We start from the raw sequence: 25,647 nt of genomic DNA, 5'->3' as shown, positions 1-25,647 counted from the left end.
AATTTTGAGGAAGTTTTTTGATGAATGTAAAAATGCCTTTCCGGGAATTCATTCTACGAAAACGGCATTAACAAACTGCGAATAAGTTATAAAAAGATTTGTCGTTCTTGGAAATTTGTACACCAAATTTTAGATGTTATTAACATAAACTAACAGGATCGGTTGCACGGTCCATGTCGTGGACGAGTTCGTAATACTATATAGTTATAACTGATATTGTTATATTAATTGCATGTTACATTTTTATCAATTGATTTCTCTTGTTAGTTATTTATCTAGATATTTGAATGTATTTATTAAATTTTATTTTTATATCTTTTACCTTATTTCTTTATTAGATGAAAAAACAAAATATATGAAAAGAGACCAAATCAGCAATTACCAGGTAATGGAGAGGTAGATAGCTATTAAAATAAAGCACCCAATAATTTTGAAATACAACTTTTTGGAAAATGTGAGATATAATAATTTCATCTGTACATATGTTTATTAGAATTGAAAGTAATTAAAAATCCCGAATAAAATCTTGAACAAATATAATTTAATAAACATAGTAAATTGGGTTTTTAATAATAGGCATCTATATAGAAATACAAATTAGATAATCAACAGTTATAAAATAAGTGAATAAATACAATATTAATATAAATATTGATATTGATTTTCATTAAAAATTTATTAAGAATTGATATTTAATGAATTTACCGAATATGAAGTAGTATCAATAGTAGAAAAACCTAAAATATCATGAATTATACCTAATAATAAACTATACTATACATACTGTATAAATTATCCGATGAAGCCTACTTTTCTTACTTACTTACATTAATTCAAACTATGAAACAAAATGTAACCAATATTCGTTTTAACATAAATGTCCATATAAATTATTTTAATTTCTTTGGACACATTCAAAATTGGCGACTTTATTAACAAACGACCGTTACAGACGTTTACAAATTTGGTTCCAACAAGTCAGTACCGTATGTCAGAAATCAGGTTAGGAGGAAAAATTATTCACATATGTTCGTTATATAACAATTTTCGAGACATAAAATACTATTTTTTAAGGTAATCTTATTAAATTTAATAAATATATTGTGTCGATCAAATAACCGTAACTTGAGCTTTAGCGCAGGCTAACACAATTTATTGAGTGTAATATGGCCCTTTTAAAAATATCAACTGTACGCCACTCTTATTCGTATATTTTACTTTTAAAAAACATTATGTCATTATCAGTTTTAGTACAAGTCGGTATATCGACAAAAATGATAAAAATTTCCTATGTGAAAATCGACAGAATTATCTGGAACAATGGGCGATCCGATATTCAAATATTCGCGGGTAATGACACGCGACAGAGGGCGCACCAGACAATCAATCAACATCACAAGCGTAATGATAAAATGGAGTCTCATTTCTGTGAGCAGTTTGTACACAAAATCTAATTAGTTTCTTGTATATAAGCAGTATTAAATATAACGATAAGTAACGCGAAGTCGAATCAAATGTAATTAACGCCATTAAATAGTTCGGAAAAGTGTAGAAACAGTGAAAAAAGGTGTAAATCGAATATTGGTAGTTGCAGTAGTGCCTGAACTGATACACATAATCAACGGTGTTCATGGTAAGTTGTTTGTCGTTACAACGTGATTATAAATTTAAAGCATGTGAGTATTTTTATAAATCTGAATGCGAATGTGGATTAGTGAAAACATATTGTTGGAAAATCGAGTTGTTTTGCGTGAATTGTGTCAATCCTAAATCGCTATTGGTTCTTGGAAAATCAACATTTCTTTACAAGATATCACCTGATTGGTTGTGTTTCGACAACTAAATACCGAATCGTATTATTCTAACCAATTAAGTAGTCTCTTTTCACTCATTATGGCTAGTGTAAGTGCATGTATGTCTGTTCTAAATTCTGATCAAAAATAAAAGGAATTGTAAAACTCTCAGGTGAGTGTGTATTTTACATGGAGAATAGTTTTCGGTAATAACAATAGTCTCAATGTTGACCTTTGCTTTGATAGATACCGCAATGTCGCTAATTTCGAACCCAAGCGGTGGACATCTCTAAATGGCGGTCGTAACTTCGGAAAGGTTCATTGTTCTCTATGCCGGCTAGATTGATAACTCGCTGTCGGTTGTAGCGATTTCATATCAATCGTAGTCTCGCGCCATGAAAAAAAAAACAAAGAACATCTTTATCGTACTATTATAACGTATCGAATTTTCCCCTGCAGTCTTGTAATCCTCGGTATGAGTAGTTATACAAATCAATTTTTATAATTGTCTTGCATCTTCTGTTGCAATTATCGCATAGGAGTATGAAATTAACGTACACCTAAGATACGATACGTTTTCGGATTTCGTGAATATACATTTATTTTTAGGTCGCATATATTGATTTTAATTAGTTGTGTTTGTTGGTACTGCTGCTGAGCTGCGGATATTATGATAATTTTTTTTTAATTAATTCGTTTCGATTTCTGTCTGTCTCTGTCTTTCATTGTGCTCGCTCATCGGTGATTGGGCCCGGGGGGTGAAAAGTTGTACAGCTCATGGTTTTTTAGTAGACATAAGCGTATAGCTTTTCCCCTTTGGTTTTAATCGTATCTCTACGACTTCCCTGCGATTTTGAGACAATTTGAATACACTAATATATTTGGTAGGTATGTTGCATGCGTTATGGCAATTAATATAGAAATTGTAGAAATACATTAGTAAAATAAGAATATTGGAAGACATTTGGCATGCTGTAATTTAAAATATTACCATGTTTTTTTATGTCTTTTGTTTTATTGGAAATGAACAAGACACACCTTTATTTAGTACTAGATCACATTAACTTTATGAAGTTTGTATTACTGGAATCAAATTGTGCGAAATATTCTTTATTTTTGTCATGTTAAGATTAAGATTACACTTAGAGGAAACTCAATAAGATAGAAGATGATGTATTGTTTAAGACGAACTTAAGTATTAACATTTAATTTTTACATAATAAATTCTATTAATTTATATAAGGATGTGTCATACTTATAAATGTATATAGTATAAGTATACAAAATAGTACGTACTGAATTAAAATCCATATTATATAAAAACAATATAATAGGCTTAGACAGATACAAATCAACAACTCCCTAATAAACTCTTATATGTCATGAAAACATCTATTATGTCTATATTCATATCCTTTATTATCACTGTTACTTCTACTTAAGTCTTTCCTTTGTTCCACTTCCTTCAGATTATCTAACAAGAAAAAAATAAAACTATAAAATTATCTGGTATGGATTAGATTGATAGGGGTGTGTATGCCATCACCAAAGTAAATATATGTTCCATAATCCGTTTATGCTTTGTAGAAGAGCCAAACAACAAATTGAACAGTATGTGAATTTAAACACAATCATAAAATACATATATTTGTATCTTAGATCATTCATTTGTGCAACTTCTTCAGATCAACTAATGGGGAAAAAACCTAATGCTCTTGATTGATCCAATTACTTCTTACCAAGGTAGTAGAATGCATTCGTTTTGAGGAGACCAAATAATAGATGCGTTTATTCCACTTTGATAAAGACCGAAATAAATATCACAGGATTTATCAACAAAAGCATATAAAAAGCTCTAAGGAGTAAGAAATTGAAGAAATTTATTCCATTTTTGACACTACTAAAGCACAAAATATTAATTTTAATGCACAAACATATAATTCCAAAATTATTATTATTATAGCGAATCTTAAAATTTGTGAGCAAATTACTGCTACCTCATCTATCTGTAATATACAACAATCATTTCTTATGAAATGTGCCTTATTTTAATTGGCACACATATTCCTAATTCTCTATTTTGTTTGAAGAATCTCCCTTTAGAGATAATATTTAATTAAATGGAGCATCATAATTTTCATATGAAAATCAATATTTTTTGCATAAATACATACTTTTGAGGTTTGATATTAAGCTTGTTAACTTTCACCCTGAATACAATGTGCTCCTAGATAGATGGAATGACTCTTGTAATATGTAAAGTATAGATTTGAACTTTAATTTTTTGAGGTATAGCTCTTTCAAAAATAGGCTAATTTCTAACATTTAACAGCTTTGCAAAATCAGCTATGAATTGAAAAGTTTTCAAGAAACTTATTTTTCTGTATAATAGTCTTTTATAAAGAAAATTTATTGTGAAATGTGTAGGCAGTAACATTTTCGATGAAAAGATTAATTGCAAGGTTTTATACCTTTCATCAAGCATTTTAATAAAATTCTAGTTTACAACTTTGAAAGAAAAATCAAAAATAATAGCTATAAAAAATACAAACTTTTATAAACATTAACGAAACTTTGCTATTGCATCTTCTTTAGCTTTGATAGCAATAGAAATCATCTTGTGCCTTCTATTTACAAGTCCTTGGCAATCTTGTGAGATGAATCCATGTCATACTTCTTAAATTATAGCTATCTGACTGATTTTGCAGGAGATAGATGAATGTCTTCTTCTAATTTCAAACTATAAGTTAGGGTTGCTTGAGACTTTGTCTAATATTGTTGTCTTTAAATTAATTAAATACTGTTTTTGACGTATTACAGACAACTTTATCTGGTAATAAACAATCGTCCTTCTAGTTCCATTTTAGGTAACAAACATTAAATATTAATGAGTATTGACAATACTATAAATAAAGTATAACTGCCAGACATACCATATTTGATGCCAGAAATTTAATTTTTCGTATCAGAAAATCTGAATGAAATGTCTCATTTCTTGTACAACAAAATTCCAAGTTTCTTAGCTTCTCGGTGACTTGTGGATCTTGAAACATTTCTTCTTACATAATACACTCAACTGGTCATAGTTGACAACTCTAATTTGCTTCTGTTATCAATGAGTTTTTTTTTGTATTATGAACTTTGTGGACAATGAATTTTTTTTGTGAATGTTCATCTAATTTTTGATATGTCCAACAATTTTCCAATTTCCAAAATTATATTTTATTGTTTTATAATTTAATTCATTAAATTATTAAAGATACAGAGTATACCAATAATATTTACTACCTATAATATAAAATAACAATAATTTAAGTTTTGGTGAAATTTCTTTTCATCCCTTTTATTTCCCAATTAAAAAAATAGCTGCCTTTTAAACATATTTTGAGTAAAATTTTGGTAGATGTGCCAAGAAAGGAGCTTGTATGACAGTGGAATATCATTGACTTGAAAAGGTTAATGTTCAATCTATATGCTTGTATCCTAAAAAAATGTTCTAGTAGAATAGAGTAGAATGGATTTGGTTCTGAGAAGATCAAACTGATATATCTTGTGTGTAAGAAATCCTCTACTTTATACATCGAATATATATATTCTTTCCTCATTGTCAAGAAAAAAACAATTTTCTTACAAATATTGGAAAAATTTCTACTTGTCTTCAAAGTGACACTGGAACTTTTTTTGTATGTTCACTTGTACAGAGTTGTTATGTTTAATATAATTATTTTTGGACGAAAATTGAATACAATGTATTTCACTTAGTACGTGTTGAGAAAGTGAGGTTAAATATTCATTTACTGGAATCTATATTAAAAAATTAAATAATAGAAAATATTTCGCCCTTAGTGTATAGCATTAAATATTATTCAGTACTTTCAGTTGAACATTTGTTTGTTTGGAGGGAAACCTTGTCTAAACATTTTATTACCTGATTTTGGTTAAGGTGCAAAATGACTATACCTTTGAGATTAGTTACATTTTATTAATAGTACCCTATGTCAATGCATAACAGTTGATAGGTCCCCATACCTACCTGGACCTCGTATCATTACAAGCTTCAAATAACCAACTTTAGTAGTCTTTTATTATTTTGTGAGTGTTGTGCTGTTGTAACATTGAGTGTATTTTTAAATAGTACAATTTTTATCATGAAAATTATTTAAAATATAGGATATATGCTGGGTAGGTACATAAGTGCCACATAAAACAGATGCTTCAATTAGCCTTCAAGTGCCTAATTGCATCTATTCTATTAATATTTACAGTTATAAATCAATATTTAGTTTACATGCAAGTGTGAAGAGAAAATAAATTATTTAGTATGTTTTATTTTAATTAAGTAGCTCAAATCAAATCTGTTTTTAAATAATTAACAAGTTGTGATTAATAAAATTAACACAAATCTAGGACAACTTGGTGAATCAACCAAGAACTTCAGGTTCCATCTAATGAGACGTTACCATTATGATAATCAAATATTAAAATAATTTGAATATAAACTAGATAGAAATAACTCTTTATTGATTTTGAGATGGGTTTCGGTAATAAACAGAAAAAATAGAATTGCAAAAATACCAAGAAAATTGGTTACAAACTATGCATACACTTAAACACAAACTGATGATTTTACAGTTAACAAAGAAGTTGAACATAATCAACAATTTAATTTAACCTTACCTCAACCTTTGTAATTAACAAACTAATTAAAATAAATCTTATAAAATGATGAAGTCAAGTCATTGCATACATTGATGATATAGTAGTTGTTATCAAGACAAGAACAAAAGTAATGAATAAGATGCTGATGGAATTTTTAAGACAAAAGGAAAGGATTGGACTCACAATAAACTAAAAATACTATCATTAGAAAATGAAAACATAGTTGGGAATATCAAAATATGTAAAAGAAAACTCAAAGAAGTAAAAGAGTTTGGATATCTTCGTGTTACAATATCCAAAAACTATTGAATGCAAATAGAACTTTCTTTGCAATTAAAAAAAATATTCAAAAGTGAAAAAAATCCAAAATAAATATTTATAATACTGCGATTGAACCAATAGTATACATCTGAGTAGATGAAACAATATGAAGAAGACCTGTGGGTATTTAGAAGTGATATTATGAGGACATAAATATCATAAGAACTAGAACAAATTTGGAAATTGGACAAAAATGAGAAGAAAATTTAATGAGGTTGATAAAACAATACAGAGCTAAGTGGTTATAGGAGATTTTGGGGAGAGGAAAGGAAGTGAGGAAGTGAAAAAAGGACATACATTCAATACTGCAATGGAACCCAAACAGAACAAAGAGACGACACAAATCAAGACCAAAATGGGTACAGAATGTGGAAGAAGACTTAAGCAAGACACGAAAACTCTGTAACTATAACTAAAGGAAGAAATAGAAAATATGGGACCTGGAGAGCATTAAAAGTTCCCTATTTAGGGTGCAGAGCCTTTATAATGGGACTGATCCTCTTGGAAATATGGAATTTGGAGAGCATAACAAGTTTCCCCTTTGGGACAACTGCAATTTGACTCTACAACCAATTTCACAGTTCTTGGTTATTTTTAAGTTAGTTTGGTCTTGCAAATTACCATGAATAGAGCAACGTCTTCAAATTTATTATAAATCCAATTTAAAGTCTCCGTATTAAAGAAAACACCCTTCATAATATATATTTACTAAAATATATCAAAAATATAATTTTCAAAATGTCGGATTACATCAGTAGGAAATATTAGAAATGTATATATACCTATCGTAATACTTATTTTAAATAAATACTCATTAAAGTTGACTATTAATTTCACTTGATACATTATTACATACTAACATAACCAAAAACATCGACTTGTGATTTATATAATTGCTTAAAGTTAATCATATTTTATTGTCTCGAGTAAGTGGGAAAAATTCATAGAATGTTTGTGAATCTACCTTGGTATGTTTACTTTTGTTGGTGTCTGAATTGTTTTTGTTATTGTTTTTCAAAATATGTATGGATATATGTTTAACAAATATTATTGTTGTCAAATATTTCAACAATTCAAACGATTTTATAAATATATATTGGCTCTTGCCCTTGGATAAACTTAAATATAACATTATTTTTATTAGTTTGTATACTCAACTCATAGTGCTCCTATAGTCTATTTTTATGAATGAGAGAGTTATAAAATGATGAAGCGTTTGTAATCCATAGGCGTACCACTTCTTCTATAGACTCATCACTTAACATAAATTTTTGTCTGTAAACGATTTAAAAGCTACAATCGCATTTTCAGTGAAATTTGTCTGGAAGAAAATCTTGTAATTAAGAAGAAACACAATTTCTAACTTTTATTTGCAAATAGATTTTTATAGATCTTATGATGCGGGTTTGCAATCTTCTATTGTTTAGTACAGCTTATGATTATAAAAGACTGAAAACTTGTATTACATTTTATAAAATGTTCGGAAATTTTTGGATAATTCTGTAATAATCAGTTTTGGATTAGAACTTCGGTATTATTACATAAAAATAGACCATAGAAAGAGAACTGTGACAATTCCTTTGCTACATTTCCCGGGCGTAATTCAATATTCGTCGTGGCATATAGCCAGTTGTTTTCCTATAATAAATATTTGTCAAAATATGGTCTGAAAAAGCTTCTTTTCAAATTGGCATCGGAACTAATAGAAATTGTCGGATTTATATATGTATCACTGATTAAATATTTTACAAATCTGTCTTAATTAGTTTTTCAATAGTAAAGGTAATGCGTAAAAAGTGTATATACAAGTATAATATTGTGATCAAAATTTCATATTGGACTAGTTACTAAAGGATGCGAGAGACTAAATTACATAACAAACATTCAAATAATCCAGACTTTATTGAATATATTTCTTTAGAAAAAATTAATTTTTAACGTATAAAGTATACTAATATCTATTGGAACAGCAATATAAAGAATTAGGTGATAAATGACAGGAAAGGTGACAAGGAAAATAAAATAAACAAGGAATTTATTGAGCATTCCTTGTATACACAAAATGATTAAGAAATTTGTGTTTAACTGAAAATATTTCCTGTTAAATGTAATTGAATGTTTATTATCGGAATTATTTTTAATTGGCATATCTAAATATAATAAAATCATTGTAATAAAACATAAGAGATTACAACATGTTTCACTTTGGTATCAAATATAAGGTGAATCTTTTGAATCAAAGTTTTGTATCTTATTATAAAATTTTGACTTCCAGAGTAAATTAGAGTGACGAACGTTTAAATACTATTTAAATTTATGGTAAATAAACTGTATACTTCGAAAATTATGGTACACGTGTTCTATAAATTATTTGCTGTCTAGGCATCGGGGAGGTAGACATAAACACAATGAGAGCCGGGACCCCTGTAGAGCTATACCCTACATTGTAAAATATTGTTTGTAAAAAGTGCTGTCTTGCATTGGCGATTCGTTATACACATTTATAGTGATATAAAATAGGTTAGTATAAGAAGATAGATATACTACTTTTATAATCAGTCGAAGGAAGTAATATTTCTGATGTAATCTGATCTCATGGTGTAGTATCTTGTTTCTAATGTATCGAAAGGCGTTAACAAAGGATCAGAAGCTTATTAAGATTTGTACTAGGTGAAAAAATGATTGTAGCATTTTAATAACTTACTTTTGCAAATATATTTGTCACCTTTGACTACAAAATTTTTGGTTAATAGACCAGATAAACTTGAGATTTTGACTGACATGTTCAAATTTTTTACAAAGTACAGGTTTTATTAATTGTTTATTAATGTTTCAGAGATGCTGTAGTGAGATGAGCAATAAAGACGAAGCGAAGATATGTGCCGCTTAAAGCGATGGACTCTTACGACTTGTTCGGGGAAGATGGTACCGGAATGTTGGAAGGCCTGCCAGAACTCGGTGGTGGTACTGGGGGAGGAGGTGCTGGGGGTAGTGGTTTTGATCCGGCGCCGGTGACTGGCGCACCAAGGAATGCTACCAACCCCTATCCTACAGGTAAATTTGAAAAAAAAATTTATTAATGTATCAAATAAACCAAAGTGTATTGCACTTCATAATCATGGTTAATAATATAAGAAACTTAATAATTAATTTGGAAGTGAAACATGGTTTTATCACCTCTTCTCCATTCCTAAACTTGAAAATAAGAGATGGTGGATTATAGTCCCTTTATTAACTTTTTTTAGCTCAACAGCAACAGCCGATATACTCACAAGAGACACCCCTACAGAAATTGGCGACTTTCGGTGGACCGGATTTCAATCATATGGATCCAAACGCCCAGAGCATGTATGCTCAAGGATATGGTACTGATAGACCTATGGGACCGCCTCCGGGAGCGGCATATCAACACCAACGTCAAATGGCAGTAAGGCCGCCTAGTGGAGCATCATCTGCTCAGTATCCCTATCAGACTGACAATATGTACTCTATGCCAGATGTGCAGGTAAACAAAATATTCTTATTACATTGATAATCAACAGTAATATGCATTAAATTGATTTTAGTCTAATATACTATTGTTTTTTTTTTTATTAAATATTCGATCATTAAGACGGATTTTAAAAAAATATTTATGTTTTTTAATAATAAATCTCTATTTTACATATCATTATAGTGGCCAGTGCATATTGGAATATTTCTGCTTAGTTTTATATTTCCATTACATTTCTTCAAAATTTTGATAATTATAAGGACCTAATGCCTCAATGGTGGTTTCAATATTGGTTTTATTCTCCTTCTAATTACCTTATTTCTATATTGGTTCTAAATTGGAAAAAAATAATTTCAAGCTTCCATAGAAATTGAAAGCTTTAGACAATAGGACAATGATTAATTTTATTTGCAATATGGAGTTCAGATTTAAGACAGTAATCACAGAACAATATAGAAATTTGAATTTTCTTTCAAAATTCCTTCTGTTTAAAAGTTGTAGAAAAATCGTCAAGATATTTATTTCTAGAAATAAAAAAAAAAACATTACTTTGTCTGACTCATTTCGTTCGAAACTATTTGTTTACAGATTATTAGACTATTTTTAAATATCTGATTTTTGAATTACCTTCCGTCTAGGTAGGCGCTATGGGTGACACTAGCAATATGCAAGCAGCTGCGGCCGCGGGTTGGAGTCATAACGCAGCAGCGGCCGCTGCTGGTTATCCAAGCATGCATAGGTATAGTCAGATGAGTCAGTATAGGCAGCAGTCAATGACAGGTTACCCTCACCAACAAGAACCGAAACAGCAATTTCCTACTGGCGGCCAACATCCAATGATGCAACAACCACATCAAACCTCGTATCAAATGCAACAAAGACACACGCCACATTATCCGCAAGCTGCATCAGGATATCCTACATCAGCAGCAAGTCAAAGCTATGCCGGATATATGCACCAGCGATTACCACATCATCACCAATACCCACAACCACACCACCAAATGGATATGACGTCTGTTTCGCAAACTCAGCAATATGCTCAGATGAGTCATAATCAAAGTTTGTCGCATGCAACACCAACTGCGGGCCATATGGGACAGACACCTCATTCAGTAGGTCATTCACCAGCACAGACTCATCCTTCACCACAACAATCACAGCCATCTAATCCTATGGCGCATCCTCCTAATATAGGATACAATCAAAGCCACCAAAGTATGCAATCCATGCAGAGAGCAATGGAAGTACCACCTAGCCAACAACAATTCCAATCAAAGCATTCTGCTGGTCCGATGGGTAATGTAAGTCCTCAGTATCGAGCACCATTTCCTCAATTGTCTCCTCAGATGTCACCTAGGTCACAAATGTCACCAAGACCTACGCCCACATCTCAAATGTCGCCGCGACCAAGTATGTCTCCGGCGAAACCGAATATGTCTCCACATCCAACTCCAATGCAACAAACTACTCTGAGTCCTAGGCCTGCAGCTAACATAGCACCAAAGGTTTCAGCACCATCTCCTGCGCCAATACCAGCATATTCACAACAAAGTACTCTACAAGCTCTCGAACAGATGGTCATGCCACCTTCTAGTACAAATTCATCTGAATATCCTACTTATCAATCGAGAGCTTCGTTAGGACCTCCCCAAAGTTCTCAAAACCCTCTAAGCCCTGCAATGGGAATGAGAAATCCCTTAAGTGAACAGCAGTGGCCTCCAGTACAGTCTCGACAAGTTACACATTTATCTAGTTTAAATGGTTCGTTAAATATGATGGATCAAAATCCAGTACCGACCAGCCAATCAATTCCTCCTTCTCAGTCTTTACCGCCTTCTAGTTTGCCAAATACCCAAATGCCACCAGCACCCAATATCAATGTAAGTTTTGGCAATGATGAAATTAGGAGTGATATTAATAATAGTAATAGTACGAATTTAATGGAAATGACAATTAGAGAAAAGGAATCATCAGTATCACAAAGCATTCCTGTTAGTAGTCAAAATGAATTTACCTCCGTACAATCACCTACTACAAGTATACCTGACAAAATGCCCAGTAGTACGACAAACACTGAAGTTAATGTACCTACATCAGTACCTTCTGTTCCGTCTCATCCGCCAACACCTACTCCTACATCAACTACAGATGACAATATAACCAACACTCAAGATACTAGTCTTCCCTCTAATAGCGAATCTGTTAAACAAATTGATGAATCGAGTAATACCAGTTCAACTTCACAGCAACAAACTCCAAGTCAAAGTAGTCAGAATAATTTTACAGATTTTAACTGCGTCTCGAGTATGACGGGTTATCCTAGTCAACCTGGTACTCCAAAAAGTAATAAAATGGATGACTTGGTACAATCGAATGCATCTATATTTAGTCAAGATAACTCAGTATCTCAAGAATCTTTACCAGAATCTAATAAGTCTGATCATAGTTCGATTCATTCTCCAAGACTGCAATCGCCTATCTCAAATAGTCAGAGTTCAATGCCTCTGCCATCTAGTGCCGTATGTAATCAAAGAGATAGTCGGACACCAATGTATAGTGTTAATTATAATGTTTCAACCCCTTCGCCAACACAATCGCATTCTTCAATACAGACTACTAACAAAGAATCATCCACCACCATGCCAAGTGTCCATTCAAATCAAATGATTACTTCGCAGGTACTACCGAAAATTTCTCAGCATCTTAGTAGCATACAAAATCAGAATCAACAACAATCTCCTAGTAACAACACACAGAATCAAGTGAATATAACTGAACAGAGTGTTTCTAGTAACAATAATAGTTTATCTAGTCCACCCCCAGTTAGTGGTTCGATCCAAAACAATCAAAATAACTTACCTAGTATTTTTACTTCAAATAGCATGATTCGTACAGATAGTCCTATTCCAGCACAAAACGGATCTTTACAAAATGTCGGACAACAAATTCCACCTGAAACTGAGAATAATATTGCTGTTAATACACCTTCAAGTGCACCAAGCCAAAATCCGTCGAATACTCCAGTTATGTTGAGTCAAAGTATACCTAATATAGGAAATCAACCTAATATTCCTATATCGAATCAGAATCCACCGATTAGTGTTCAAAGTAACCCCATATCAATTTCAATACCTGGCAATTTACCAACAGCACCAGGTCAAAATACCATGCAACTACAGAATAACACAAATCAATTATCGAATCAAAATATGTCTGCACCGACCAGTGTCGCTAATCAAAATACTGTTCAATGTATCCAGTCTCCTTCGCCAGTGCAGTCGAATATGCCTATGATGGTAGGTTCACAAAGAATTCAGACACCGCCGTCTACGCCTATGTCACAACATCCTCAGATACCTCATCAAATGGCAAATGCAAATATACCTCAGCATGCGAATGTGGCTAATATACCATCAAATAATAAACCTGGTATGTTTGATCAAACCAATCAAATGATGAATCCAAATGGTGTGCCAATTGGTGCGGCAAACCGAGGTATACCTCCGAGAATTACGCCACATGGTATGCCAATGTCTCATTCCGGAATGCCTATGGGAATGACAGGAATGATGAGTAGTATGGGAGGTATGATGCCTGGACAAGACATTCCCGGTTATCAAACGCCAATCAGTCATCATCAAGAACGGGCAGCGCTACAACAGCAGTTGCAAGAAATGTACTGTATGCCACCTGGACCAGAACATCAAGAAAAAATTACTTTTCTTCAAGAGAGATTGAATCTTCTTAGTCAACACGAAGCAAGTGATCAATGTAATGGTGGTTCGCAATGCATTCTTCAAAGTCCTATGTTCAATTCACAAATGATAGATAGCCCTCAGGTATCGAGTACAACAGGCAGAGGCAGAGGAAAGGGTCCACCAAAACCAAGAAAACCTCGAGTTAAAAAGGGAGAAAAACTTCTTGAACAAAATCAAGTGGTTGTTCCCCCTGTAAATACAGTAATGCCCATAATAACACAGTCTCCTCAGCAATTACCTGTATCTGAAGACTTTGTCACACCTGGTGCAGGTTTAAGCATTCCTTCCAACGAAATGTCTGAATTTACGGATTTTGGAACAGAAATTGAACCCGAAAAGAAAAAAAAAGGGAGAAAACCACGATCATCCAATAAACCGAAAGATATGAAAGATCCCAAGGAACCTAAACCACCGAAATCTCCAAAGGAACCGAAGATACCAAAGGAAAGAAAGAAAAGGGAATCAAAAGATCCTAAAGAGCCTAGACTAAAACGCAAATATGTAAGAAAGAAAAAAACAGGTGATTCAGAGGAAAGTGCCACTGACGAATCTTTCAATAAATCATCTGAAAGTATCGAAGAAATATCTCCCTCAAAAACATCTGAAGCAGAAGCAGAAGCTGCTGTTCCTTTTGAATCTAAATCAGACGATCCAGATTCCCAAACACTTCCAGAGAGTTCGGTACCTTCAGATACTACAACTATTGAAAAACCTGAAGAAATGCAGGCTGATTCACAAACACCCGCCGAAGGTAGTACGTCAATTGAAAATGATGACAAAAAAGATGAATATAATTTTGATGATGAGCCAAGTCCAGAATTAGTCGAATTACCCAAACGAAGTAAAAAAGCAAAATCGCAACAACCGCGAACAAAATCAGTAGTAAGTAAAAGATCTAAACGCGGCACAGGTACAGGCCGCAAACGTAGGGGTACTATTGTTCCCGAATCTGATGGAGAAAATGAGGATATGATCTCAACTCCTCCGCCGTCACCGCCTGACGACGGTGAGAGCTCTTCTAAACGAAGATCTGCCAGAAACACTCAGCGTAAAAAATATATTGATGACGTGATGCTTAGATTTTCTGATGACGATGCGCCTCCAACCCCAACTCGAAGTAGGAAACCTCCAGTACCTGCCACTCCTCCAATTGTCACTGCACCGCCACCTCCCGTCGAAACGCCACCGCCACCTTTAGTAGCCGAAGACGGCAATTCCAACACAGACGCCAAAAATCAAATGAATTATGTATATGTTAATCCAACAGAGGAGGATTCTATGGTTGTGCAGTATGTTTTAAGTGCTAGAATGACTAGAAGAAAGAAGAAAAAGGAATCTCCAATAGACGAATCAAAGAAAGAGGTAAAAGTAGGTAATACTGATGAAGAGAAAAAAGAATTCTCTGATGATGAGGAGGATCAGCAAACTGCATCACTAGAAAATCACAAACCTGAAACGAAAGTATCTAATGATGATAATGATGATGATGAAATGGAAGATGTTGAGGAATATTTTGTCAAATACAGAAATTTTTCATATTTACATTGTGAATGGAAAACAGAAGATGAACTTTATAAAGGTGATAGAAGGATTGCCAATAAGATTAAAAGGTTCCGACAAAAGCAAGCGCAACAAATGAATATATTCGAAAATTTAGAAGAAGAACCATTTAATCCTGATTATGTTGAAGTTGATAGAGTATTAGATCTTTCTGAGCACACTGACTCAACAACTGGTGAAGTTGTGAAACATTATTTGGTTAAATGGCGAGCTTTACAATACGAAGACTGTACCTGGGAACTTGAAGAAGATGTCGATCCAATTAAAATTCAACAATATGAGAGATTCAATAAAATTCCTCCAAAAGATACTTGGAAAGTTAAAAAACGACCTACCCCAGACCAATGGACAAAACTAGAAAAATCTCCCATTTATAAAGGTGGAAATAGTTTACGTGAATATCAATTGGAAGGTCTTAATTGGCTCCTCTTTTCTTGGTTTAACGGAAGAAATTGTATACTTGCAGATGAAATGGGTCTGGGTAAAACAATTCAAAGCTTGACATTTTTACATGCAGTTGGCGATTGGGGAGTGAGAGGACCTTTTTTGGTTATCGCACCTTTATCCACTATACCCAATTGGCAAAGAGAGATTGAAAGCTGGACGGATATGAATGTTATAGTTTACCATGGATCGGCAACAAGTAGAAACATGTTACAAGAATACGAAATGTACCACAAAAATGAAAAGGGGCAGTTTATTAAAGAAATAACTAAATTTAATATTTTAATAACTACTTTTGAAATCATCGTTACGGATTTTGCTGATTTAAAAGGTTTCAATTGGAGAATATGTGTCATTGACGAAGCTCATAGGTTAAAAAATAGGAATTGCAAATTATTAGAAGGTTTACGACAGTTGACATTGGAACATAGAGTTTTACTTTCTGGTACACCACTACAAAACAACGTGAACGAGTTATTTTCGTTATTAAACTTCTTGGAACCAACACAGTTCAGTAATAACGAGACTTTTATTAGCGAATTTGGACAATTGAAAACTGAACAAGAAGTACAAAAATTACAAATTCTACTAAAACCCATGATGCTTAGACGGTTGAAGGAAGATGTAGAAAAGTCGTTGGCTCCGAAAGAAGAAACTGTTGTTGAAGTAGAACTGACCAATATTCAGAAGAAATATTATAGAGGGATATTGGAAAGAAATTTTTCATTTTTATCCAAAGGTACTACCCATGCAAACATTCCAAATCTTATGAATACTATGATGGAACTGAGAAAATGCTGTATACACCCGTATTTATTGAATGGAGCAGAAGAACAGATTCAGTATGACTATAAAAATCAATGTGGAGAAGATTCGGATGCATACTATAAAGCACTAATACAATCTAGTGGTAAAATGGTGCTTATTGATAAATTATTACCGAAACTTAAAGCTAACGGGCACAGAGTCCTTATTTTCAGTCAAATGGTTAAATGTCTTGATATATTGGAAGACTATTTGATGTACAAAAAATATCCATTCGAACGAATTGACGGTAGAATTAGAGGCAACTTACGTCAGGCAGCTATTGATAGATTCTCCAGGCCAGATTCAGACAGATTTGTATTTCTTTTATGTACAAAAGCTGGTGGCTTAGGTATTAATCTAACAGCAGCGGACACTGTTATTATTTATGATAGTGATTGGAATCCGCAAAATGATTTACAGGCCCAAGCTAGATGTCACCGTATTGGTCAACAGAAAATGGTAAAGATATATAGGTTGTTATGTAGAAACACCTATGAAAGAGAAATGTTTGACAAGGCTTCCCTAAAATTAGGACTCGATAAAGCCATTCTACAAAGCATGAATACTTCCCAAGGAGGTAAAGATGCCGGTAATAGACAATTGAGTAAAAAAGAAATAGAAGATTTATTGAAGAAAGGTGCTTATGGTGCATTACTCGACGAAGACGATGGAGATAAATTTTGTGAAGAAGATATTGATGTTATTCTTGCTAGAAGAACCCAAGTTATTACAATGGAGTCTGAAAAGGGATCCACTTTTTCTAAAGCTAGTTTTGCATCTAGTGCTAATAGGTCAGATATAGCTATAGACGATCCAGATTTCTGGAATAAATGGGCCAAAAAAGCAGAAATTGATACAACGGAAAAAGACGAAAATGAAGATTTAGTAATATCGGAACCTCGAAGAAGGACTCAAATTAAACGATATGGACATGACGAAAGTGCCATAGATATGTCTGAATTGGAAAGTTCATCAGATTCGGATCCCGAAAACGAAGGTCTAGGTGGATTGAGAACCAAAAAGAAATTGAGGAAAAGAAAGTATCGTCCAGACGATTACATTCCTAGGGAAGGAGAACCAAGAGGAGATATTGTATACGGAAGTTGGGCGAGAAGAGAATGTTTTATGGTAGAGAGAGGTTTGCTTACGTTCGGATGGGGTAGATGGACTGAAATTTTAGTACATTCTCAGTTACGAAAGGGATGGAAGGAAACAGACATTGAAGACTGCGCTAGAGTAATTGTACGTATTATTCAAACTCATTTATTTATAGATATACCAATTTATTAACTTGCACTATTAATTTATATTTAGTGATAATACAATAATGTGTGGACCCAAGTAAAATATTTCACCGAAAGTTTTTATATGTATATTAAAATAAATCATGTAAGGAACATAGGAATATCAATGAATTATATTTTGATTCCGATATACCAGTACATACTTCAATAGAAAGTCAACTGTTCCACTGTAGAACCTCAACTGATCCATTGAATTTCTACTTCATTTTTTTAGAAATGATAAAACGATAATTTATCGAATTGAAATATTTATTTGAAAAAACAAATGTCAAATACAGTTTGAAAAAAATTAATTCCAATAATTCACCTCTTTCAGGTAATTTACCAAAAAATCAGATTATTATTGCTTTTAATTCGTTTTTTTTTGGGGTTTTTCAAAACCATGTCGATTAACATTATGTTTTTCTTGATAAATCGTCTTGATTTTAGGTCTCTTTTGATAGAAAATTATGTTGAACAACAGGTAAAAATTGATGTATCGCTCTTAACCAAAATGCGACTTTACATTTATGATACACTTACAAAATTTTGATAATGTCTTATCTCCTTTATGATTTATACTAATATCATATTTATTGAAATAATTGTTGGGAAACTCCTTATACATATGCTAAGGAATAATGTTTTATGTTTTGATGTTTACTTTCTGTTTTGTTTCTTAATTGATTATAGTATATGTTCGTACTTTTCTTGAAGATATTATTTATCATTTTCCAGGATAATTATTTTTTTAATGCAGTTTTTTTTATTGAATAGCTAAGCATCTAAATTCATGATCTGATAGTTGGATAACTATCAGATAAAATTATAATCACTGATATTTTTTGTTTTTATGATTGTCATTGCTAATTTTGTATAATGTGACATCAAAAAAATTAATTTTATTATTTTATTTGATTTCGATTGTGAATCAAAGTTTTTTATAAGAATTGCTTTTTGATTTATGTTTTCAATTTCCATTTTCTATCAAAAGAGACCTAAAATTAAAACGATTTATAAGGATAATTTTTATAATTCGATTCTTCATTTATAAGTTTATTAGAAACTTCGATAATTACACATAGATTCTATACAGAATATTTCATTGAATGTAAGACTCGAATTTACATGTTTCATTCCTTTAAATAGACCGTTTGTATAGATTTACATTATCAATTGCCCATACGTTAAATTTGTACTCACTTCAGATCTTGTCTGATCAGCATGTAAATATTTTATTTTGTTCCCTGTATTTTATTTTCTACTTTATCTGTTAATAAACATTTTATGCTACTTAAATAGTTTATCATATTCATAATTACAAACATTAATCTACTTTTAGTTATTGTATTGTCTGCGATTTTACCGAGGCGATGAGAAAATTCGTAGTTTTATTTGGGATTTGATAGCGCCATCTGAAAATGGCGAACAGAAAATATCTAAGAATCATCACGGCCTAAAAGATCCTGTGCCTAGAGGTATCAGAAACAAGCATAAAAAGAAGGATAAGGGAATTTTAACCAAAGATCTTAGACATCCCGCTATTACTGATCCTAATCATTGGAGTAAACATGAAAAGTATGATGGTGACATATTTTTGGAGAGCAATTATAAGAAGCATTTAGGCAGGCATGCTAACAAGTAAGTCTATCAATTATTTACACCACGTTTAATAGTATAATTGTAGATTTGAATAGTTTAAGAAGTTAATTTCAATTATTAATCTTTCCATCTATTTTTTACTTTATAAACCATCAAAACATATTCAGTTATTTAAGCTAATGGGATGGTTTCAGAGTATATGAGCTCTAATATGGTGCGATGAGGTATTCTCCATCGACAAATCCTTTTTACCCTTACGTTTTTGTAGGTCTGCTGGCCGGTTTACTTTTACTCTTCTACTGTCTTGTGGATAAGTGGATGGAGTAACGTCTTTTCATGGTTAGCCAATTGTTCATGATAATTCGTGCTTCGTTCCTTTATGACATCTTTGATAAAATTGATGTTAATGTCTTTATGTAGGGTACATTAGCTATCATCCAAAATATTTTGGAAATATTTTCTGTAGGAGCCTATATTTGATTTATTTGCACAACCCCAGAGCTCGATTCCATATAGACTTATTGTAGTTTTAGACTAGGAGTTTTTGTGTGTTAATTTGATTTTTTTACCAATTAGCCAGTTAACAATTTTACTTTCAGGTCAATTTGTTTGCGTTTTTTAATGATATGGTCTTTCCATATGATCTTTGTGCCTAGGTGCTGCCAAAGTATTTCATGTCAGCATCTTGTGGTATTTGTACATTGTGCATATAATAAGGTGGGCACTGGTCTTTTCTTAGATTGAAAGTCATTTGGGCGGATTTTCCTTTTGCTCAGCCACGTTTGGATGTCATTTAAACGTATATGCAGAATCCTTGAAGCTGGACTTTCGTTGCTTCCTAATATGACTGTGTCTTCAGTGAAAGTGCCCTTAGTGGTTCGATTATAATAATAATGGATCCTAGATGTTCATTGCATTCTTTTATTGCCATCTATTTTTGTTTATTGACATTTGTTTGAATAATAAAACACTCAATGATGAATATCATGCTAATTTAGAGAATACGTAGGTATTTGATGAAAACAAAACTATTCTCAAACAATACTGAATTTAACAATATTGTTTAGTTTATCATTTGATTTACATTGAAGATGTTAACTGTCTCTTGTTTTACTTGTAGAGTGCTGCTTCGTGTAAGGATGTTGTATTATATCAAACACGAAATAATTGGCGATTTAGTTCAGCATATTGCAGATGGTGTGCATGCAAGGTAAGTTCAACATTTTTTGTTTCATAAATGTTTCTTATTAACTGTTTTTGAAACTCCCCAATTCCGTTTTATCGAAGCTGTTTTTCTTGTTTTATTTATCACCAAAAGGTAAGATTTTTGTAAGATAACATATAAGTCAATTTCCAGGAACCCCTGTTCAAATATTTTTGTGTATTAACACGGTTCGTCAATTTAAGAAAATTACTAACCTCTCAGCTAATAAACAATACATGTGTTTAAAGTGTTTTAACTAATATTGGAATCTTTATTAGTTTTGAATAAATCAGTTGATTGAAGAGAAATTTTGTCAAGTTTCAACTAATATAGTATTAAATATATGGTTTATTATAATTTGAAATATTCACTTTAAAATAATTATTTTATAATCGCATGAAAAGAAAACGAAAATTTTGTAAATATAATTATGAATTTAAAAAAAAAAATTTAATTATAAAAGCATTATTAAATCTTATTATTCGGTAAATGAAATCAGTAGAGAATAATTGTTAAAATTAATGACTTTTGTCACTTTATACTTGTGACATCCTGTGTATTACGAAATATTTGAAATTATTAATTGAAATCTGCTAGTTTGTATGTTAGATTTCTTTTGATGTCTTTTTGATAACAATTTTATATTCCCCAGCAAAATTAATGCATAAGTTTGATTCTTATTTTATATATTTATTATATATGGAGATGGAATTAAAAATTTAATGATACTATTGTAAAAAAATGAATATTGTCAATAAAAAATGTACAAAAAAGAGTTTGGAAAATACCATGTTTCAAATCTCATTGTCGTTTTCATTTTTGTTAAAAGTATAATATATTTCAATTAGTTAGTTCATGTAGATTCCATAAAGCTTGTATTATATTATTAATTAATTTCCAAAGAGGTTCCGGGTTGGTCATATTGTTTGGATTTCACCCTCTTTGAGGTAATTTTAGACGATTCTTACTATATATGGCAGAGCATCGACATGCATGAAAAATTTTTCTTCTACTAAAACAGTAAAAGGTACGACTTGTGCTACTGTGATCGTTCAGATAACTTTGTTCGATGACAATGTAGCTTTCAGTATTAATTCCTCCCTTGTTTATTAGTATTCAACCACCACCAAATGCATACCTTGATTGTATGCAGCTTTTCACAAATATTTAGCTCTCTTTTCTGGATTCTGAAACTGATCAAATAAGCAAAATATCTACTCATCCTTACATTCGACCAATGGAAGTTTTCAAATTCCAAATGTAGTCTCTATTATATTTTCTTCAGTCATTTTTTCATAAAAAAATAAGGAAAACTTGCTAGTCGCCCACAAGTGTGGCACAGCAAACTGTGTGTGTCTGAACTACAGCGGGACACGTCTTTGAGTTCGCGCGTGTCGTGTCAGGTCGCGCTGCGTCTTCAATTTGCGGCAATGTATTTAATATTGTAAATTACAAAATTACGTGCTGTGCAGCGTCACCTCACACGTGCTATACGTGCCCAATTCGCGTTTCGCCTTAGTGAAGTGAAGTAGTTGTAACAAAAATGGGTCCTGATTTGCATTAGTTACACACCTATTGCCCCCTTGGTTTCTTGTCATCTCTTAAAAAATTCTCAATTGCACTACATACAATTTGTGAAAAGCCTTCTTAAGCACAGTTGCAACACATATTTCTGGGGTAATATTATGATTTTGACGAACGTTGGGGTTCATTTTAAAGTTTTATTTGAGTTATAACGTTAGATTATGTCAAATTAAACAATTTCTTGCATTTATCAAACTTAATTTTTTGCGCAGAAGCAGAAAGTATTTATCTTAGGTAGACTTATGATGCTACAACAAAATTTTAGTCAATTACTTGCGTTAATTTTGCTGGGTACTGTATTTATTTTGGCGATCAAAAATTTTTTCAAAAGAACCCATTTCCTTTATTTAATTATATAATTTTAAATCCGCTGTATAATTTTTGGAACACTTGGTGATAGGTTGAATTTTATCATGAAAAGTAGTCTACTAACAATTGGACCTTTGATAATGATAAAGAAGAATCAATTTTTGGTTTCTTGTTTTTTTTTAATTAAATGGTAAATATTTACAAGTGGTCACGTTACAAGCCTTTGAAAGCCTTAAAAAATAATAAATAGTGAAAAAAAGATAATAAGTAAAGTAGGATGAAACTTATTGGAAAAGGAGGAGAATACAATAATAATTGAAGAAAAATAATTTATGGGGTCTGAGGTCTGGAAGGGAAGTTTTTAAGGGTAAAAAACGATTTATCTCGATTTCCGACAAAACTACAAGTCCTATGGAAAAAAGTCGAATAGCAAAGTTGTAGGTTATAAGAAGATCTACAACTTTTGTAATCACACTTTTCACACATAACCTCAAAATTTATGTGGAAAATTAAATGAACCGAGTTTTTGATTTCTTATTTCTTTTACAAAAAACATTTTTTTTCACTTACCCTTAAAAACCTAACCCCTTCCCGACCTCAGATCACCCGTAAATTATTTTTCCTTTAATTTTTATCATATTCTCCTCCTTTTCCAATAGATTTCATCCTACTATTATCATTTTTTTTTCACTATTTTATTATCTTTATAGGCTTTTACCCTGGTCTAGTAAACCAATAACTATTTGACATTAAATTTATTTATAAAAATTTCCAACCAGATTTATGTACTTGGTTTATTTTTGAAATTTTCTTATTCTAACGAACCGCTTATATATGTATTAATATACTAAATTAAATAATAAAGGTTTCCTGTAATATTGGCATTTATCGTTTTTTTTTTAAATCGTTGGGAGCCCTCCGCTTTTTGACTTTTTTTAACAGTTACATGCATGATTCTGCTTCGAAGTCATGCTAGTTGCTTAGTTGAATTGCCGATTTACCGATTAAAATTTTTTACATTGGTTACTGTTTCAACAAATATATCCTGACTCTTTTGCAACCGGACAAGTGAGTGTCTTTTTAACACAACTTAGACCAAGTGAGAATTATTTAAATAACTTATTGAATAAAATATGCAATACACTAGTTAAAACTTTTAGATTAATTAAATGTTGATGGAATACACATGTATTAGTCAAAAATTCTTTAATGAAACTTGAATAAAAAGCTGTGTAATTTTTTTTAAACTGTTGTTTTTTTAGTTTAAAGTTGACCATAGTTATGTAACATTTGTTTCCAAAATGAATGAATATTTACAAATTATTAACGGCTTTTGTTGTTTGGTTTCACTATCGGGTATTTTCACAGATTTGTTTCTAAAAAAAGTACAAATTGAATTTGAATCGGTAAACTTTTGCTACAATTTGTCAAAATTGATAAATTTCAGATACGTCAAGTGGTCATGTCCAAATATTATCAAAAGCTGATCATAAACTTGTACCACAATGAATTTCATTTAAGTGGTAGTAATTAATTAAAATATAAGGGTAGAAATAGACATTTGTGAAGTACAGTGATAACTATAAACTGTTTTTGGTATTTTAAGGCCGACCGCCCACGACGAAGTAACTGTGTCGAAAAAAAGTAGCAAACCAGTTGATCTTGCAACAGTTGGTGCAGCAGCTGAACTTAATTTTTCTATGTAATCAGAATGAGGAAGGCGTTATTGATTATTATTATCAATACCGCAGAATATAGAGGGAATTCAGAAAGAATTTTGGATCCATCCAAATCTAACTCAAAATGTGAACTGTAGACTGTTGGTAGCAGCACAATTTTGAGGTTTAGTTCTTGATAACTCTTATTGAACAAACATAATAAACATGGGATAATCAAATAAAACAACACATGCAACGTGGAATCATGGTCACCTCAGTACACCCAACTCTCAAAAATTCATCTCCCTAAAGCCACTATCAAAACCTCCTAAAATCCCCACAAATATTAGAGATTCTCCCTAAAAAATTATATCATTTGTAAAATAAATAATTGAAGATAATTAAATATTATTAAACAAATAAAATCAATCAATAAATAATTTAATTCGACATTATTTTTTTAAATTCTTTATTCATAAATTATCAAAAACTTAAAGTAACAAATTATTTTCTTAATATTCTGATTTTTTAAAATAATTTTAACATTTTTGCGGATGGTTTAAATGTTGTTCATTATCCACCATTCAGTTGTAGAGTGGATCGAACCATAATCATATTTTGTAACATTTCCATCGATATTATGTTACGCAACTTATTCTTTACAATGTTATATATTGATATTTGAAATTTTAAAAATCACTAAAGATATATTGCCCCTAAAACATCCCATCCCACATTTATCCCCCTAAACTTAGAGGGGAAACCCCTGAGTTGGGAACCCAGATGGAAACGTCTAAAACAAGGATAGTTAGAACGGTACACAAACGCCGACGCCGTAGGTGTAACTAGGGCTGTCAACCTTGGGGTTTAGACTTGAAAAAAAAATATCAAATAACTCCTTAAATCCATTAAAACAGTCTTAGTTAATTATTATTTACAATAGAAATCCCTAAAAACATCTCATCCTACATCTGTTCTCCCTTAATTTGAGGGAAAGACCCTTAAGTTGGGAACCCTGGGTCACCAGCACAACCGATTGCAAACTAGTTTCGTTCGAGTCACTTCGTGTGCGGCTCCCTGCTGTTATACGTTGCAAAACCAACTGATTTGCAACCTTTGTTTCAAAACGGTTGCATATGGGGCGGTTATTAATTATGCATTTCAAATTT

At 31.9% G+C, this 25,647-nt stretch overlaps 1 protein-coding gene across 9 annotated transcripts in view; it reads left to right on the top strand.

The window, feature by feature from the left end:
* Positions 1 to 1,377: 1,377 nt before the first annotated feature.
* The window catches only part of LOC130899950 (chromodomain-helicase-DNA-binding protein 7), a 64,993-nt gene continuing 40,723 nt past the window's right edge, over positions 1,378 to 25,647 (top strand). For 7 of the 9 annotated variants that reach the window (XM_057810161.1, XM_057810160.1, XM_057810159.1 and 4 more), the window contains exons 1-6: positions 1,859 to 1,965; positions 9,610 to 9,827; positions 10,019 to 10,278; positions 10,905 to 18,080; positions 19,464 to 19,762; positions 20,844 to 20,933. In XM_057810161.1, coding sequence (XP_057666144.1) covers positions 9,668 to 9,827; positions 10,019 to 10,278; positions 10,905 to 18,080; positions 19,464 to 19,762; positions 20,844 to 20,933 — 7,985 coding nt within the window. In that variant the 5' untranslated portion in view covers positions 1,859 to 1,965; positions 9,610 to 9,667. Of the gene's footprint in view, positions 1,634 to 1,858; positions 1,966 to 9,609; positions 9,828 to 10,018; positions 10,279 to 10,904; positions 18,081 to 19,463; positions 19,763 to 20,843; positions 20,934 to 25,647 lie in introns of those variants that run through there. The other 2 variants (XM_057810154.1, XM_057810156.1) reach the window with 2 other exon arrangements.

The sequence above is a fragment of the Diorhabda carinulata genome, chromosome 12 (genome assembly GCF_026250575.1).
Source record: "Diorhabda carinulata isolate Delta chromosome 12, icDioCari1.1, whole genome shotgun sequence".
Taxonomy (NCBI): Eukaryota; Metazoa; Arthropoda; class Insecta; order Coleoptera; family Chrysomelidae; genus Diorhabda; species Diorhabda carinulata.
Note: the sequence above shows the minus strand (reverse complement) of the source record. Positions and strands in the feature narration are given on the sequence as shown.